Consider the following 15,850-nt stretch of genomic DNA (forward strand, 5'->3'; position numbering starts at 1 on the left):
CCATAGAAGCCGCGAGATGGAGACAACATGCAGTCTTAAAGGCGCAGCGGCCAACTACTCCATCTTTACCCCAGCTGCTTTCCTCTCACTCTCCAGGTGTTGTGACCGCAGTGTAGAGGTAGGCAGGTGCACAAGGCAGGTTTGCACCACTCATATCCAAACAGAGAGTGTGGTTATATTATATCTGATGTGGAAATTGAGGTTTGATTGCAAGCATTTTTTTAAATAGAGGTTAAAGATTCAATGAAGCTCACAGTGAGAGTCCCAGATCAGACACTTTCTGAATTAAATGGGGCTATCTTTTTATAGATCAGGTCACAGGGTTGGAGGGTAGGCTACTTAATGTGCATTTGTAAATTTTTAAGGAACTTTGCTTGGGTATTTAGATATTTGGATATTTAAACTTCTATCCACATATCAGAGAGAATTTTGTATATTATTTACACCACTACATTCATCTGACAATATTCGACTTGAAAAAATATAAGCTTGTGCATTATTCAAGATTTAACCATTAAGTCCCAATGTTTTTTTGCCTGTAAAAACTTGTCACCAGTTGTTAGGTCCCCCAAATACTAATTTCCCATCCATACTTCTCAGATGGTTTCATTTTAAAGAACTGTTCAAGACTCAAAATGGTCCAATTAGTTAATCATTACAAAAGAGCAACAAGTAGAGAAAAGCCAATAGCAATTTGTGTTGGAGACATTTTTGTTCTGTTGTTTTTCATCCAACCTCTCCAACCACCCATCAATCGTCCCACGCCCCCCTTAAATTTATTTTGTGACCCTTTAGAGGGGGTCTGACTCCTCCATTGGGAACCACTGGACTGAGTATAATGTGTTTAAAACTAGCTCTGCCTCGACCAGCTACAACAACAGGTTCCTTTTGCTGATGGCACTTTTTTTGTTGCAGTAGTATTTTTTAAATATTGGTTATCATTTGTTTTACTTAAATAAGGTATCCAAATCTTTCTTCCATTAGTGGAGCAGGTTTTTTAAGCAAAGGTTAAACTACTTTCTACAACTACAGTAGTAGGCCTACTACTACTACAGTTGAAAAGTCATAAATATTGGACAGCGCCTTCTTTTAAAAATGTTTTTAAGGTTTCATTTCTCAGTTCTTGTTCATCACTCATAATATTTCAGTTATTTTCGGGCAGAACTGCTGATCTCGGAAAAGGAAATGCATCAGAGCATCTTTGTATTACTACCACCGGCTCTGCTGTGTCTACTATTTCTTTGATTATATATTTTCTAAGGCTAACGTTTTTCCTGAAAAAGCTGGCTGGGTATGATTGCTTTTTCTTGCAGTTTCTGGCAAAAATGTCTGCTACTCTGTAAAACATGAATGTAGATGTTGGAGTGACAACAAACACATATTTCACTCAAAGCTGAAATGGAAAACCTCACACATTTAGCTATACTGTATGAGAGACTATTAGTTTCTTTCTTTTTTTGGCTGATAAAAACAAAACACACTAGCTGGCATTGGCACGTGTTTGGATTGGGTTCAGTTTTTAGGCATCAATTAGTGAAAGCAAATGTAAAGTGTCAACTCTGTCTGTTTTCAAATGTCATGCATATATTATCTACATAATTGCATTTCACAGACATGTCTAAAGGCCAGATTAACATAAAGTGAAAGGTGCAGCTGGAGCCTTGAGAGGCCGCATAATGACAAGACTCATAATCAAATTCATCCTTGTAATAATATCTAAAGCTATTTTGAATATTCTTAATGTATATACAAGTGATGTGACACTTAATGTATACTGTCAAATCTGTCATGCATGCATCACATTTGCATTCATCTCCTAGTGAGTGACATTGTTGTTGAAAATCAGCGTCTTGGCATGAAAATATAAATGTCAGCAGACTCACTCACTTCACTAGATTAATATTCATTGGATCATTTACAGTATATCCCTCACAGTCACAGCTCTCGGCAGAGGATTTATTGTTTTCCTCTGGAGTTGTTGTGCAACAGTTTGTCTAGAGCTTCCATTAAGCTAATTGAAACTGCTTGACTAAAGCAGCAATCTCTTGCCTGCAGCAGCTTCTATTTAAAGTAAGGTTGCTTATTTTGTGTGATTTGACTTTCAGCAAGTATGCTTTCCCCCGAGTGTTGTAGTTGCATTTTGTATGTCTCTGATGTGACGTGCATCAGGAGCGAGGTGTGTATCAGAGAGGGCTGTTAACTGAGGCAGATGCTGCTAATACTGTAGCGGTTGTCATAAACCTGATGTTTGGCTTTTTGGAGTGTCTGTGTTTTTGCTAGACTTTACAGACACCTAACAACCACACACATGAAGATAGCACACACTCTCCTTTTTGTCACTTTTGCCTTCACTTGAGCTTAGAAATTATAGTTACTCTGACATGCTGTTTTCATAAGAGGCTGCTTCTTTAGCTGCTTCAGTACACAAGCCAAACATTTTAAATAAAGTTGTGATTTATTATTTACCCGGTATGAATAATTTATTTCATCCCAATGATATCTTTGATTTACTGAAACTATGCTTTTCATTACCACCCAGCAGACGGTTTTGTTGTATTTGATAATGTTAAGATCAGACAAAGTGAAGCTGCCTTGATGAATTTCTGGAACCAAAAGAAAAGGCTTGGTTTTGGCTCAGTTCTCAGAGCTGCAGAGGGACTTGTTATTTTGAATCATTTAAACATTTCAAGTGCAAGCTTCTTTTATCAGTCTTCACAGCTAAAATTCACAGGACATAAAATGTGCACTGTGTAAAAGCAACACCGCTACACACAATAAACCAATCCCCCCCTCCCCACCCTTTTGAAATACTTTGGAAGTGTGGTTGTTGGCTACAAAGAAATGTTATCTTTTATTTCATGCCATTTACTCATATGGACAAAAATGCAGTCAACTTTTTTGTTACATGTCATTCTTGTGTTAATAAATGGAGGTCGTGACATCAGGTGCATAGGCAAAAAAGCAAAAACAATCATAAGAGAAAATAAAATATAACTGTTAATATTTTGTATCGTTATTATTTTTTTCATTTTTTTATTAACATTTCCAATACTGTATGTCCCATGTTTTTAGTGATTGTATTTACTGAATGAAATGAAATTGTATTTAGTATGACTTACAAAATCTGTCCAGGGACTACAGATGATGAATAGCCTCTTGGCTAACTGAAATGTACTGTCCCTGTTAAATAAATCAAAAAGAAAAGGAGAAAACATGCTCCCAAAATGATGAGTTATTAAATAGGTGATGTATTGGCTGTAAGAAATACAATAACAAATGCTTGTCGATCCACAGATCATGACTTTTATTTTTGCCTAGGAAGGGTCAATTTTTCCATGAAAAGTCCAGAGAGATGATCACATCGGTCCAATTATAGGATCTATGAGTTATTGCAAAAAATGATTTAAAATCACTGTTGGTCAAAAAAGCACTGGAAATGTTAGTGCATTATTAAGGGTAGTTATATATTATCTTTTATTTAATTTAGATCTTGCGGTTATACACTACAAATTCACTTTTCAGGCTGCCTTCTCTTTTGTCTACCAGCAATGTTTGCTGGTAGATAATTGGTGCGACGGTATATAAATACATTCTTGTAGACTTTCGAGGCTTGTGAAAATCCTGCAGCTTTTTAAAGACAATTAAAATATGAGTGGCAGATGTAGATGACAGGCATCTTTGTTTAGTTGAGAATTTGTACAGTTAGATATTAAAAACATTGAGCAACATAGTTGATAGCCTCTAAAAGAGTCAATGGCTCCCCGATGAATAGTGACTGAATGATACAAAATAATAGCTGAACTAGAGGCTGTAAATCTGCTGTGCAAATAAAAAGTAATGTGTGCTTATGTGGTCCATACATTTTTTGGTCAATACCTCACATCTTACTGAGTCATCACTCAGTAGGATATTGAGGAAATATGAGTTGTGAATTTTGTTGTGCCATGTCCCTTTTTGATTTCCCCCCCCCCCCCCATCTTGTTTTTATTAATCCATTGTGTTTGTAAGTGTGTAGTGTGTAGGTTGTGTAGAACAGAATCAAACCAAACACTGGTCAGAGCAACTCTTTAAAAAGAATGATTCTCTGAAAAAGAATGCAAAAGTCACATTTTCTGAAAAATAATTTATTTCCAGAGTAAAATAAACAATATGTTGCCATACAAAAAGTGTAAGAAAAGGGACAAAGTCAAAACTGTAAATGCGGGGAACTCAGTCAAGTAACAGGTCGTACAGTGTGTGTCGCGTTGCCTTAAAGACTTCTTCAAATACATGACCAGGAATATATTCAGTGTGTTCTATGAGTTGTTTGCTTTATTTGACCTGGCGCACACAAACTCCTGAAACATTTCTCTTACTTTTATCCCATTTATAACAGGCTGTTTTATATAACCAAATAATGCACCATACACCTTCCGATTTCTATGAATTGTCCCAAATCTAATGTGACACACGCATCTCAGATCATATATAATTCATACTGTCCTTTCAAATACAACCTAACAAAACATCCTGGGCCTAATGACACCTATATATATATATATATATTACTCCTTATCTGTTTTTACCAAACACATAGAAATATTACTCTTGATATTTGTTATTTTTTCCACTAGGTGAAAGTCAGAAGAAAATATAATTAACATTCTTATATGAATAATCCTTATTAAGACGCATTAGGCTGAATAAAGTCTGCAAATGTAAATACAAACATAGATATGGAACAAACTGCTGTAATGAAAAACAAACCTGCAGTCTGACACAAAGCTAGTAATAAACATGGATGTATCAGATATGAATTGCACCTATGAGTCTAAACAGTATCAAAAACAGTGCCTGTGATCCAGCAAGATATAACTGAACAGTGCATGATGACATGAAAACACTACCTTGTTTTAAGTTATTAGACTTAATATTCGGACAGTTAAAACATCTAATAGGCCACTATAACCACCCAGTCTGAGTGTTTCTGTTCTCTTTTAGAAGAAACTCTTCTGCATTGAAACAAAATGCATTAACTCATGAACTATTAGTTTGTAAACACTTGGCAACTTTTTTTTTAAATATGAATAACTGAAGAATCATCCAAACTTTTAGCATAACAATCTCATTTTTGAGAGAGTGACAGACAGAACACACAGTGCACTGACTGAAAAGGAAACTGTCATTTTTCACACGATCACTGGAGTCATGACAGACCTAAAACGATATGGCAACTAGTTGTAATAGCTTCAAGTCCGCTCACTAATAATCATAGAGGACTGAGCCAGACAGTACTGTAGTCGTTTTCTACCACCGAGTCAACACAGGAATTCACCGGCAACACTGGACAACACCTCGCCGCTATGTAAACGACTAAAATGGACCCTTGAAAGTTTGCAGAGGACGTGGAGCTCAGTGGAGAGCAACGTCTTCTGAGACCTGAACGGGCCATTAAATAGATTGCCTTTTTATCAAAAACGTTATCCTTTCAAGAAAAGAAGAAAAGAATATCCCTATGAGAGAATATGAATGTCCATATTATCTTTTTCTTGCACAACAAACTATAAAACTGACTCCATATTTTCACAAACCTCATGGTCCTCCAGGTTATATATAAACTTTGTCCTGTCGACTAGTTTGGGGCCCTCAGTGAGAGAGGGGTAAAACTCGGTCGCTGACATGTAGCCCTCGTTGCTTTTGATGTACTTCTTATAGTTCCTGCGCAAGCAATACCATGTGGTGGCGTAAAGGAGGAAGGCGATGCCCTTGAGGATGATGGCGAGGCTCACGTACAGATGCCTGTAAGCTATGTTGTCGTACAGCAGGCAAGCTCCTCTATCGCCGCAGTCTGAGCTCCAGAAAAGGCAAGTCGAGTCGATCCCAGCTCCAAAGATCAGAGGAGGAGGAATGAATCCTGTAAAACAGAAACACTGTCTGAGCCCACTAACTCTTTCTGTTCCCAAAAAGAAACATATGGAGAAAATGTGTTCCTCAACACAAAGAAAGAGAAAATAAATCCTCATTTATGATCTGTAAGTAGCTTCTAGATAATTTGTTTCAGACTTTCTTATTCCCTGCACGTCCTGAATGTGTGTTTGTTTTTCGATGTAATTAACTCTACGGCTGTACGGATGATCTGATTTGTCTCCATGTGGAAAAACAAACAAAGCCTTTCAGGTTGATCGAGGCGTGTATTGGCGTTACTGTGGTGAATGCCGCAAGTGTTAGTATTGAGATAGAAACATAGAATCTGAAATCAATGATCTGATAAAAGGTCTTACCGAGGAGTCGTAACAGAAGAAACAAAAGTCCCAGTGCGTACGATTTCAGCTCAGGGCTCACAGTCCTTCAAGAGAAAAATGTCATTTGTTTATGCTTATTGATTCTGTGCAAGAACATACCTATTCACAAACACTTCACACACACTCACACTCGTACATGTAAATCATACATACCTGATGAGAATAATAACAGAGGGCGTCTGGGCCATGGCTCCGACCAGGCTGCAGGCGCAGATCACACATAGGAAGATGAGGAACGCTTCCTGGCAGCCCGGCGTCGGACATTTCCCCGGGGTCGCTGTGGCAAATTCACTCTCGGAGGACACACAAGCACACCCCGTCAGGTTCTGTTGAGAGAAGAAGACGAGAGGCTTCATCCAGGACCCACTTTAAAAAATAACAGGTTAAATTACATGGAAGATGTGTTATAGCTGTAACTCACACTATTCTCACATTTGGATGAACGCCCGTATCAAAACATGTGATCTGTACTTGATATACTTGCGGTTAAAAAAAAAGAGAAGAGAAATACTGCTACAGAATTGATAGTAATATTTAGTGCCTCTGAGCTGAGAGAAATTCTTTCTGCATGTGATTTGAATATAAAAGTCACTAATCTGCAGTCAGCATCTGATCTGAGAACAACCACAGCAACACTTAAATGCCTGGTATGTGATAGCTGACGACAGGGCTGTGAAATACTGGGACTTTTTCTTTTAAAATAGATTAGGCAAGGCAAGTTTATTTATATAGCACCTTTCAACACAAGGCAATTCAAAGTGCTTTACAAAAATGAAAGACATTAAGAAACATATTTTTAAGGCATTTTAAGAAGCTTTAAGAAAAGTTAGTAATGTATTTATTGGTGATCCAGTGATACAATCAGAACATGTATTTTAGTAATTGCTGCCACGAGACTGAGAGAGGGGTAAAGACCTGGGAGATGCTGGACCCGATGCGAGTGCTGCCTGTCCTGCCTGTCTTGGTGCAGCCGGCAAAGCAGGCGGACAGGTAGGTGACGCCGTTGGAGCCGCATACGGGGCTGATGGAGGAGGTGAAGCAGTTGCACTGACTGATGCACTGAGCTTCTGGTTTCTCACCCACCCGCAACGTCCTGGACAGAGAGAGAGAGGGAAACCTGAGCAGCAGAAGCACTCTCTATCAGTGACTCTATGGCTCACTTTTAACATCTCCATGGAAACTGCACTGCACAGATGCTCTAAGAAAGCTCAGGCTATCAAATATAAAAAGTAGCAAAGCCGTAAAGTCAGATTTACTACAGGACCACCACACGAAAAAATTACTACTGAAAATAACAAGAATTAAAGGCAATTAATCCACTTAGTACACATTTTCTTTTACAATATCAACATCAGTCATGTATGTTTTTACAGGGCAGCTGTAACAAAAAATGTATCTTGGATTGGATCTAAACTCCTGGACAAAAATCTTCCTTGAAAGAAAATCAATACTATTCATGAATGAAGACCTCCAATTAACCAAATGGGAAATACATTTATTTAAAGTTTAACCATTCAAAATATAAAAATGTTCAACTGAATGTGAAGAGGTTGCAGTGTTGACGCTATGTCAAAGACGTCTATTTGTTGTGTTGCAGAGATATCTACAGAAATAAAAAATTCACATCTGCAACCCACAAAAACTAAACTGCACACTGTTAACATTGATTATACTGACATTCACAACCCATCTCTACTTAACATTTAGATGTACCTAATTGGGTATTACATGTGTTTAGTAAAATAACATCCATCACTATCAAAGTGGATGAAATGTTACTTAAAGAATGGCTCTAAAACTCTTTCAATGTCTGTCGCATCTGTATTCAGTCTGTGCAGCCAGGAGCGCAAGGCCACTTTCTGAATAGAAAACCTTTTTATAGACTCCATGAGATGACAGAGTTGTTAATAATAAAAACTATTCCCACAGCGCCCCTGTGACTGGCAGTGGTAAGATTTTTTTTATTTGCACATTTAGACCCTCCAATAAAGTCCTCCAACCTTGGCAGCAGTGTTACCTTTAAGGGCTATAATGTTGTTTACGGCTCATGTTTATTTATAAGAATATAGGATATTTATGATACGACACAAATGTACAAACTATGGTATAAAAACTCGCTGAATTTTCAAAGAGTTTACAATAATATACACATTATCTAAAGTTTATTGTTTAATCTATGGTATAGCTTTCTCTGCTGAATCTAAAAAAATATGTTGTTTTTTCAATTTAACTAACTTTAATTTACCCCTGGAGATTTACTGTTTAATCCCATTTTACAAACAATATCATTTTTTATCTGCTGAACTAGCTCGTGGCTGTTTAGTTATAAAAGCTACATTGTCATGCTTTATCTTGAAAATTGGCATTGTAAGACCAGTTATCCAGGAAGTGAAACGTTTCGAAATCAGATACATTTAAGACAGCCTGAGGGTCATGAAGTCACTTTAACCCTTTTATCAGACGAATACTCATCTAAACCAGTGGTTCCATACTTTATTTGGCGTTTAATCCCCTTGGAACAAAAGATGTAATTGGTTTAATTACTTTTCCCCAATTGTTTTTGAATATATTTTGAGATTTCTTATCAAGCAAGTAAAGCAGTAAATTACAAGAAATACAAAAAACAGCAGCTGGCTTTTTAAGAGTCCTGAAATAGTAAGATAATACAGTACATTTTAAGGGAAAAAGTATTGGGAGAAAGTCTAGTATTAGTAGTTTAGTATAGGTAAGTCGGACTTTTAAAAATAATATTCAATTATTTCCACTTTCCTCATCTCATAACTCCTCATCCTGTATTCAACCTTTAATACAAAGCTGCTCTCTTACTCGTTGCCGTATGGGACGGTCACTCCTGCGACGGGGCCGGTGTCGCAGCCGAGGAACAGGATGCAGACGTAGCAGGCGGTGGAGATCAGGTTGACCAGCATGGCCATGCGGATGGCTCCCAGGGCCGAGAGGTTCAGCTTCTTCACCAGCAGACCGCCCATGAAGATCCCGAGGCACGCACATGGAATCGCTGTCATACCTTTAACATCAAGTTGAACAAACCCTGTTTATCATACTGATACACTGTGTATAGTGTGTGTGCTTGTGCTTGTTTGCTGTGAATACAGACCTAACAGCTGGTTCGCTGAGGTGGTGGTGAGGTTGAACTGCTGCTCCAGATATTTCCCCAGAAACGCTGCAAAGCCAGCCACGACCGCGATCTCCATACAGGCCGCCAGGATGATGCAGGTGAACACCGGGTTGGACAGGAGGTGCTTGGTCACCTTAGGGATCACTATTATTAAAGAAATAAGGAAAGATGATCATTAATATCTGAATTGGTCAAATGGACACACAGGAATCTCTTATTGCCTGTTTTGTCCTCCTTTGATCTCATCTGATTGAATGCGTTTACAACATAAAATGAATATATAATAGATATAATATAGTATATATAATAATAAAAAAGTAAACCAATTACTTTGTGGATACTCAATGGATAAAATACAGGAGTTTTTTTTGTGTGGACAGTATGGATAATAACTAGTTTAACTTGATGTCTAAAGCTAATTTTGATGATAGTAGTTTTACTCAAGCAACATTTCCAGCACAGTACTAATAATTTACTCAATAAAGACGGTCTAAGTCTTATCCATTTCTGACCAATTTCAACCATTACAAACTGTTTAGTGTTATTTCAATTTGACCAATAAAAAAATATAGAAAATAAATCAATAGATGTCATGCATTTTAAAAATAGATTGTATTTTTCTTGCATCTCAACACTGCAGTGCCTCTCTGGATGCGGCACACTCACCCCTGAGCTGCTGACAGCAGGTGGGGCTGTTGGCAGGCTCATGGTTGCGTACAACACCATTGCTGGGCTTTGGAGTCTCATAGTCTGCACTCAGAGAGGGAGGCAGCATCACCTGCTCACTCTCTGCCCCCTCCTCTCTCTCCTTGATCGGCAGTGACTTGGGGAAACCAAACATGAAGAGAGCCGAGATGAAGAGTAAGGCACCACACAGGAGGAAGCCGGCCCACCAGGCCCCGATCCACCGCGGGTCTTCTGGAGTGATGCCCAGCTTATCTGTGGAGAGGCCCAGCGGAGGTCAATACATCACAGAGAGAGAGGTGACGGTGAAATAATTAAACACTGGAGAAATATTGAACTCACCAGTGTCAATGAAGATAGCATCCACGTAGAACTTAGTGCAGACGGAGCCAAGGATGAAGCCACAGGCAGGCCCGAACACGAGGGTAGAGAAGAGGATTCCTGCATAGAAACAAATATTCTAGTTAACTGAGTTGTTTGGTTTCATTTTACTCACCCCGCGCTTTCAGAAATATGTTTTTAGTGATAAAAAGCAAGCCCAAAAACAAGGAGGCAAGTTTTATTAGAACAGCTGTGTATATTTAACTGTGGGTACCAAGCCAAAGTCACAATATGATCTTTGTTATACAATTATTGCCTTCTGGGTAAGCAATAAAACACCTCTGGTACATACTGTATAAGAAGCTCTTATGTTCTCAATGGCAATAAATGTTGGGAGATTAGTCGATTAGTTATTCCAACCTTTGAACATATATTGCAGATTAACTGTAACGCTTGTGTTTATCGTTTTATTACAGTATTGATGTATATTGCGTTTATTGGTGAGAACAATGTTCTGCTCTGAAGGGACAATAACGTTTTATTTTATTTTAAAAACAAAATGGTGGCATGAAGTGACAAGAGAATTTAGGAATGATGAAAAGGTACAAATAAAAAGTTAACATTTTACTTTGAATTGAGACCAGACATAGATTGTATAAATGGACGTAGTGTCCGTGACGTCACATTATACATCCATGGACGTCACCCATAGGATTCTGCAGAGTTGCAGAGAAGCCTAAAGTAGGCGGTGTCGGCCACTAACGGCTCTACAGTGACGTCAGAGTCTAACTCCCGCCTGCTCCAAATAAGGGCAAAGAGTCGGAGCTGCTGCCACCGAGCTGGAAGTTCCAGAGCTAGCTGAGGCTACCAAGCTAAGCTAACATGCTCAGCAGTGCTGTTCTGTGATGCTAGCCGGCTAATCTACATCTGTTGCTCCCGGTCTGCACATTTTACGTTGCTTAAAGGTGGGGTAGGTAATTTTGGAGAAACCAGCTCGAGTGCGCTAGAATTTGAAAATACACAACCGGAAAAAATCTGCGACTTCCTTACAGAGTCCCTCCTCCAACACACAAGAACGCGCACATGACCAATAGCACGAGATAAGTTTGTGCACAGATGGAAGGCTGACAGGTATGGAATGCCATTTAAGCCAACATTAAATAAATACATAAATAATTATATATATATATATATATATATAAATATGCCTATGAAATACATTCTGAAATAAATAAATGAGGCAATAAATATGTATACATGTACATTTAAATACACATTTATTTATTTCATGGGACTTTTATTTCATAATGACACATTTATTTATTTCAAGAGACTTTTATTTCATAATGACACATTTATTTATTTCAAGAGATTTGTATTTTATAATGACACATTTATTTATTTCAGGGGACTTGTATTTTATAATGCCACATTTCCATTCCTTATATGCAAATGAACGGGGCGTGGTTAGCTCACAGATCCAGACCAAAGCAACAGCACCACACTCCAGTACTCTTAAGTGGTTTGCAAACTGCCAATAAACCAAACCGGTTCAAGAACCATTCTTGTGCTTTTCTGGTGCTTAACTGGTTCTTCTCTGGTCTTATCTGGTCTTATCTGGTCCGCCCAATGCTGCTCTTCTGAGAGCAACCGCTCTGGCAGCTCTCTCTAGTCTCTACTGGGAAACAGCTAAAAGTCCTTCTGGAGGTAAGCAACGCTACACAATTACACCCAGTCTGAGAGTAAAATATTTCTCGAAGGTTCGTTTTGCTTTCTTACAACGTTAAGTTAATGTTAACGTAACCTTAAGTTTGCTAGGAGGCTATTGTTACGAGCTAGCTGTCTTAGCTAACAACAGTTAGCAGCTAACGTTTTCTGCAGTTTGTGTTGCCCCTGAAAAACGTGATGTAGTTATTTAAGGGTATGTTAAATTAACGTTATTTTACAAGTTGAGATAGTTAAGTTGTGTTTAAAATCGTCAATGTAATGCACGTTAGAAGTTTTGTGTTGGACATGAAGTTAGCTAACGTTAGACAGTTTGTTTCTACTCAACTATACAGACCATTGTTGAGGAGATGCAAAACATACTGTACATGAGTTGGGTCCAACATATACCTTGAGTAATGTTACTTTGCTGCTAAAAATGAAACATCATTATCAGATGAGGACATCACCAAAGTGTGTGAGCCTGTCAGGGGATTTGATCTGTTCTCTGCATGTCCTAAACACTGCTCCGGTATTACTTATCTTGTAAAATGTAAGTCTCCCTCTTGTCATCGTTCAGGCTTTGCATTTGAACTCCTATGACTGGTTGCGGACTTGAAGGGAACGTCTTCCTGACATCCAGGAAAAAGGTGAGATTCTAATACATTTGAATGCCAAAAGCAAGTTATTGTTTTTAACTTTTTAAATATTATTGTTTTGGGGCATTTCTGTTTTATTGGACAGAGGCAGTAGAGATCTACTGGAAACAGTGGAGAGGGAGGAGATGATATGCAGCATACGGCCCAGCCGGATGGTTGCTGCTCCGTGTGGAACATGTTCTATCAGGTAAAGCACTTTGGTACCCAGTAATTTATGGTATGGAGTTTGAATTTAGCTTTTGGAATGTAATTTCCAACTGTGCATTGTAAAGACTGAAAAAACAGGCTCAGGTTAAAGCTTGTCCTCCTGTCTTCTCTTATTTCCTTATCTTTCTTTCAGGTGTAACATCTACCAATGGTTGTACATGACACCACCTCTTTGCTGTCCTACTAGTCAACCCTCCTGATCAGGTCCTTTCCTAAATAGTGGTAAGTTTTACAGTTCAGTGTACGTTAATTTAGCAACTTAATGCTTTACCGCTAATGAATAAATCCTATATTGCTAGTCATTTTATTAAAACTACGATTTGTAAACTTTTTGATTCCAATTACAATAATCTTTTTGTCATAATTGTAAAACATATCTTAACATCCATCAGCAATCAATACAACAAATCATCCAACACTAAATAGAAGAAATCTGGACCTATTTATTTTGATACAGCAGCATGTTTTGGGACTGCTCATTGATGTCATCAAGAGCCATTGAGTCTACCTTTTGTAGTTGGCCTCTCAGAATGTTTAGCATTTCTTTGTCTCTTAACATTCCTATAATAATTAGTTTTTTTATTGTTGATATTGTTTTGTTCTTTATTTTTGTTGTGAGAATCACTTTGCAATTATTGTATAAGTGCTATATAAATAGTTATACTAATATTATTGTTGTTACCATCATTACTATTATTAAAAATGTTTTCTTTGTTTTCTTTATTTATCGCTGCAGAAAGGATCATGCCAGCCCACATCAAACACCTGATCAAGAACTTGTGAACCTCACTGCTGCGGACACCTGTGTGATATTCGACTGACTGGAAGTTACCCTCAAAATGACCTGCAGGTACGATATATATATCTGCTCTGTCTGTCCTAAAGATAGTTCAATAGGGCTACAACAACAACAACAGTCTTTCCGTTTATTCCCTCGGTTCTTTAAGTGTATATTTTCCCATTTAATGCTTAAAAACGTTGAACAGCAGCTGCACATGATGCTCTTTTGACCCCTCTTTTCATTTTTTATTTCAGGCTCAAGCTCGGTGTCATCGTTTTGGCCAGCCTAAGGCGGTGAAGGTGTACCGTCTGATCACTAGAAACTATGAGAGGGAAATGCTGGATAAAGCTAGTCTGAAGCTCGGGCTGGACCGTGCCGTCCTGCAGAGCATGAGTGGCAACAACAACGGGGTGAGAAAAAGAAAATCTGTCATATTTCTAGATGCCAAGTCATTTTTGGGTCAGTCGCTGTTGCAGTACGCTTAGTTTATTTTCAAAAAGAGTTTTCTAAATCCACTTGTGTAAATGTCTCTCTGCGTCGCCTTTAGCCGGTCCAGCAGTTCTCCAAGAAGGAGATCGAGGACCTGCTGAGGAAAGGAGCCTACGCCGCCATCATGGACGAGAACGTCAAGGCACTCGCTTCTGCTAGGAGGACATCGACCAGATCCTGCAGCGAAGAGCCACCATCATCACCATCACCAGGTATGTTCTTAGCAGCATTAGCCACTTGCGCTTTGTGAGACACCAAGTACTTGGTTATTTGAAATGTAATATTGATGATGTAATAATTAAAACTAGGGATGGGTACCGAGCCCTGGTATTAAATGGGCCCCGGAGCTGAATTATTAAAGGCCGTGGTACCGTTAAGGTCCAACGTTATCGATCTTTTTATCGGTACTGGAGACATTTAAAAAATAGATGTCATATGTATTATATCTACATAAACATTATATCGCAGTCTTACTATCGCCAACTCCATTTCTAATATGCAATAAGACTACAAAATGCATCTATGATTTATTTTCAATCTTTCCAATCCAGACGAGATCTCTCTCTCTCCCCGGTCGGTGTGCGAGGGGGTGGGGCAGTTTACACACACAACCTGCTACATGCATGCAACACACACGCCCACACGCGTGCGCATACAAACACACACACACACATGGCGGAGAGAACTAAGCGCCCCGAGGGTAGTTATATGTTACCCGTCTTGAGCATGGATGTTTAATAAGAACTGGATACAGCGTCGGAGGAGGAGGGGTCTCGTTCTTTCCTATGAGAGCTGCTCATTGGCGCATTAAGTCAAACTGGCCCAACTTTTGAGAGAGCGAAACGTCAGATTACCCGTCAGAGCAGACGAACCCGTTTGTGCGCTCACAGAGCATGCGCCCCTTAAGCCCCGCCCCCCGAGCACCCACTTTCGGCTCACTAGAAAGAATGGAGAGAGAAAATAAATCTAGATTTGGCTTTTAGTGCATTTTACAACTTTAAGGACCGAATGTTTCTAATAAGGGCTATAAAATAGTTCATACTGGGTAGTTTATTTAGTTTCAAAAAAATTATCCACCGATTTACAGACGTCTCTTTCCCCATGTTAGTCTATGGGAAAAAGTATTTCTGGGCCGGTCGACGTCACAGACTGATAAGGAAATTGTAGTACCGCCGTTTGGACACAACGCATATTTTCCTCAGAGTCCGGCGCACTTCCTGGGGGCTTGGTCTTGAGGTGGAAAATGCTCGTTGCCAAAAGTGCAATAAGAGTTTAGCATGTAAGGGCGGTAACACGAGCAATTTGTCTAAACATTTAGCAAAAGTGCACCACATTCAGACGGAGGAATGCACCGGGTTCGACTGTCTTTCTAGTAGCTCTGTAGCCCCATCCACGAGTAACGTTTCCACGTCAGGTATATATTATGTATGCTAGCAGCAACACACAGAGTTAACTCAATGATACAAACATGGGTTAATGATTAGAGGTAACTGAGTTATTTATTTTGTTAAAGTTTCAGCTATTCTTTTTGCAGTTATATCATCACATAATTTAATACGATTCGTTAAAACATTGTTGTTTCTTATTT

General features: G+C 38.8%; 1 protein-coding gene across 1 annotated transcript in view; it reads right to left on the reverse strand.

The window, feature by feature from the left end:
* Positions 1 to 4,106: 4,106 nt before the first annotated feature.
* Positions 4,107 to 15,850, reverse strand: part of slco3a1 (solute carrier organic anion transporter family, member 3A1) — a 58,319-nt gene continuing 46,575 nt past the window's right edge. The window contains exons 3-10 of the mRNA XM_034233622.1: positions 10,444 to 10,542; positions 10,084 to 10,356; positions 9,397 to 9,561; positions 9,108 to 9,306; positions 7,197 to 7,374; positions 6,435 to 6,607; positions 6,261 to 6,325; positions 4,107 to 5,893 (exon numbers count right to left, since the gene is read on the reverse strand). Of these exons, the coding sequence (XP_034089513.1) occupies positions 5,541 to 5,893; positions 6,261 to 6,325; positions 6,435 to 6,607; positions 7,197 to 7,374; positions 9,108 to 9,306; positions 9,397 to 9,561; positions 10,084 to 10,356; positions 10,444 to 10,542 (1,505 nt within the window). The 3' untranslated portion in view covers positions 4,107 to 5,540. The remainder of the gene's footprint in view (positions 5,894 to 6,260; positions 6,326 to 6,434; positions 6,608 to 7,196; positions 7,375 to 9,107; positions 9,307 to 9,396; positions 9,562 to 10,083; positions 10,357 to 10,443; positions 10,543 to 15,850) is intronic.

The sequence above is a fragment of the Gymnodraco acuticeps genome, unplaced genomic scaffold (assembly GCF_902827175.1).
Source record: "Gymnodraco acuticeps unplaced genomic scaffold, fGymAcu1.1, whole genome shotgun sequence".
Classification (NCBI taxonomy): domain Eukaryota; kingdom Metazoa; phylum Chordata; class Actinopteri; order Perciformes; family Bathydraconidae; genus Gymnodraco; species Gymnodraco acuticeps.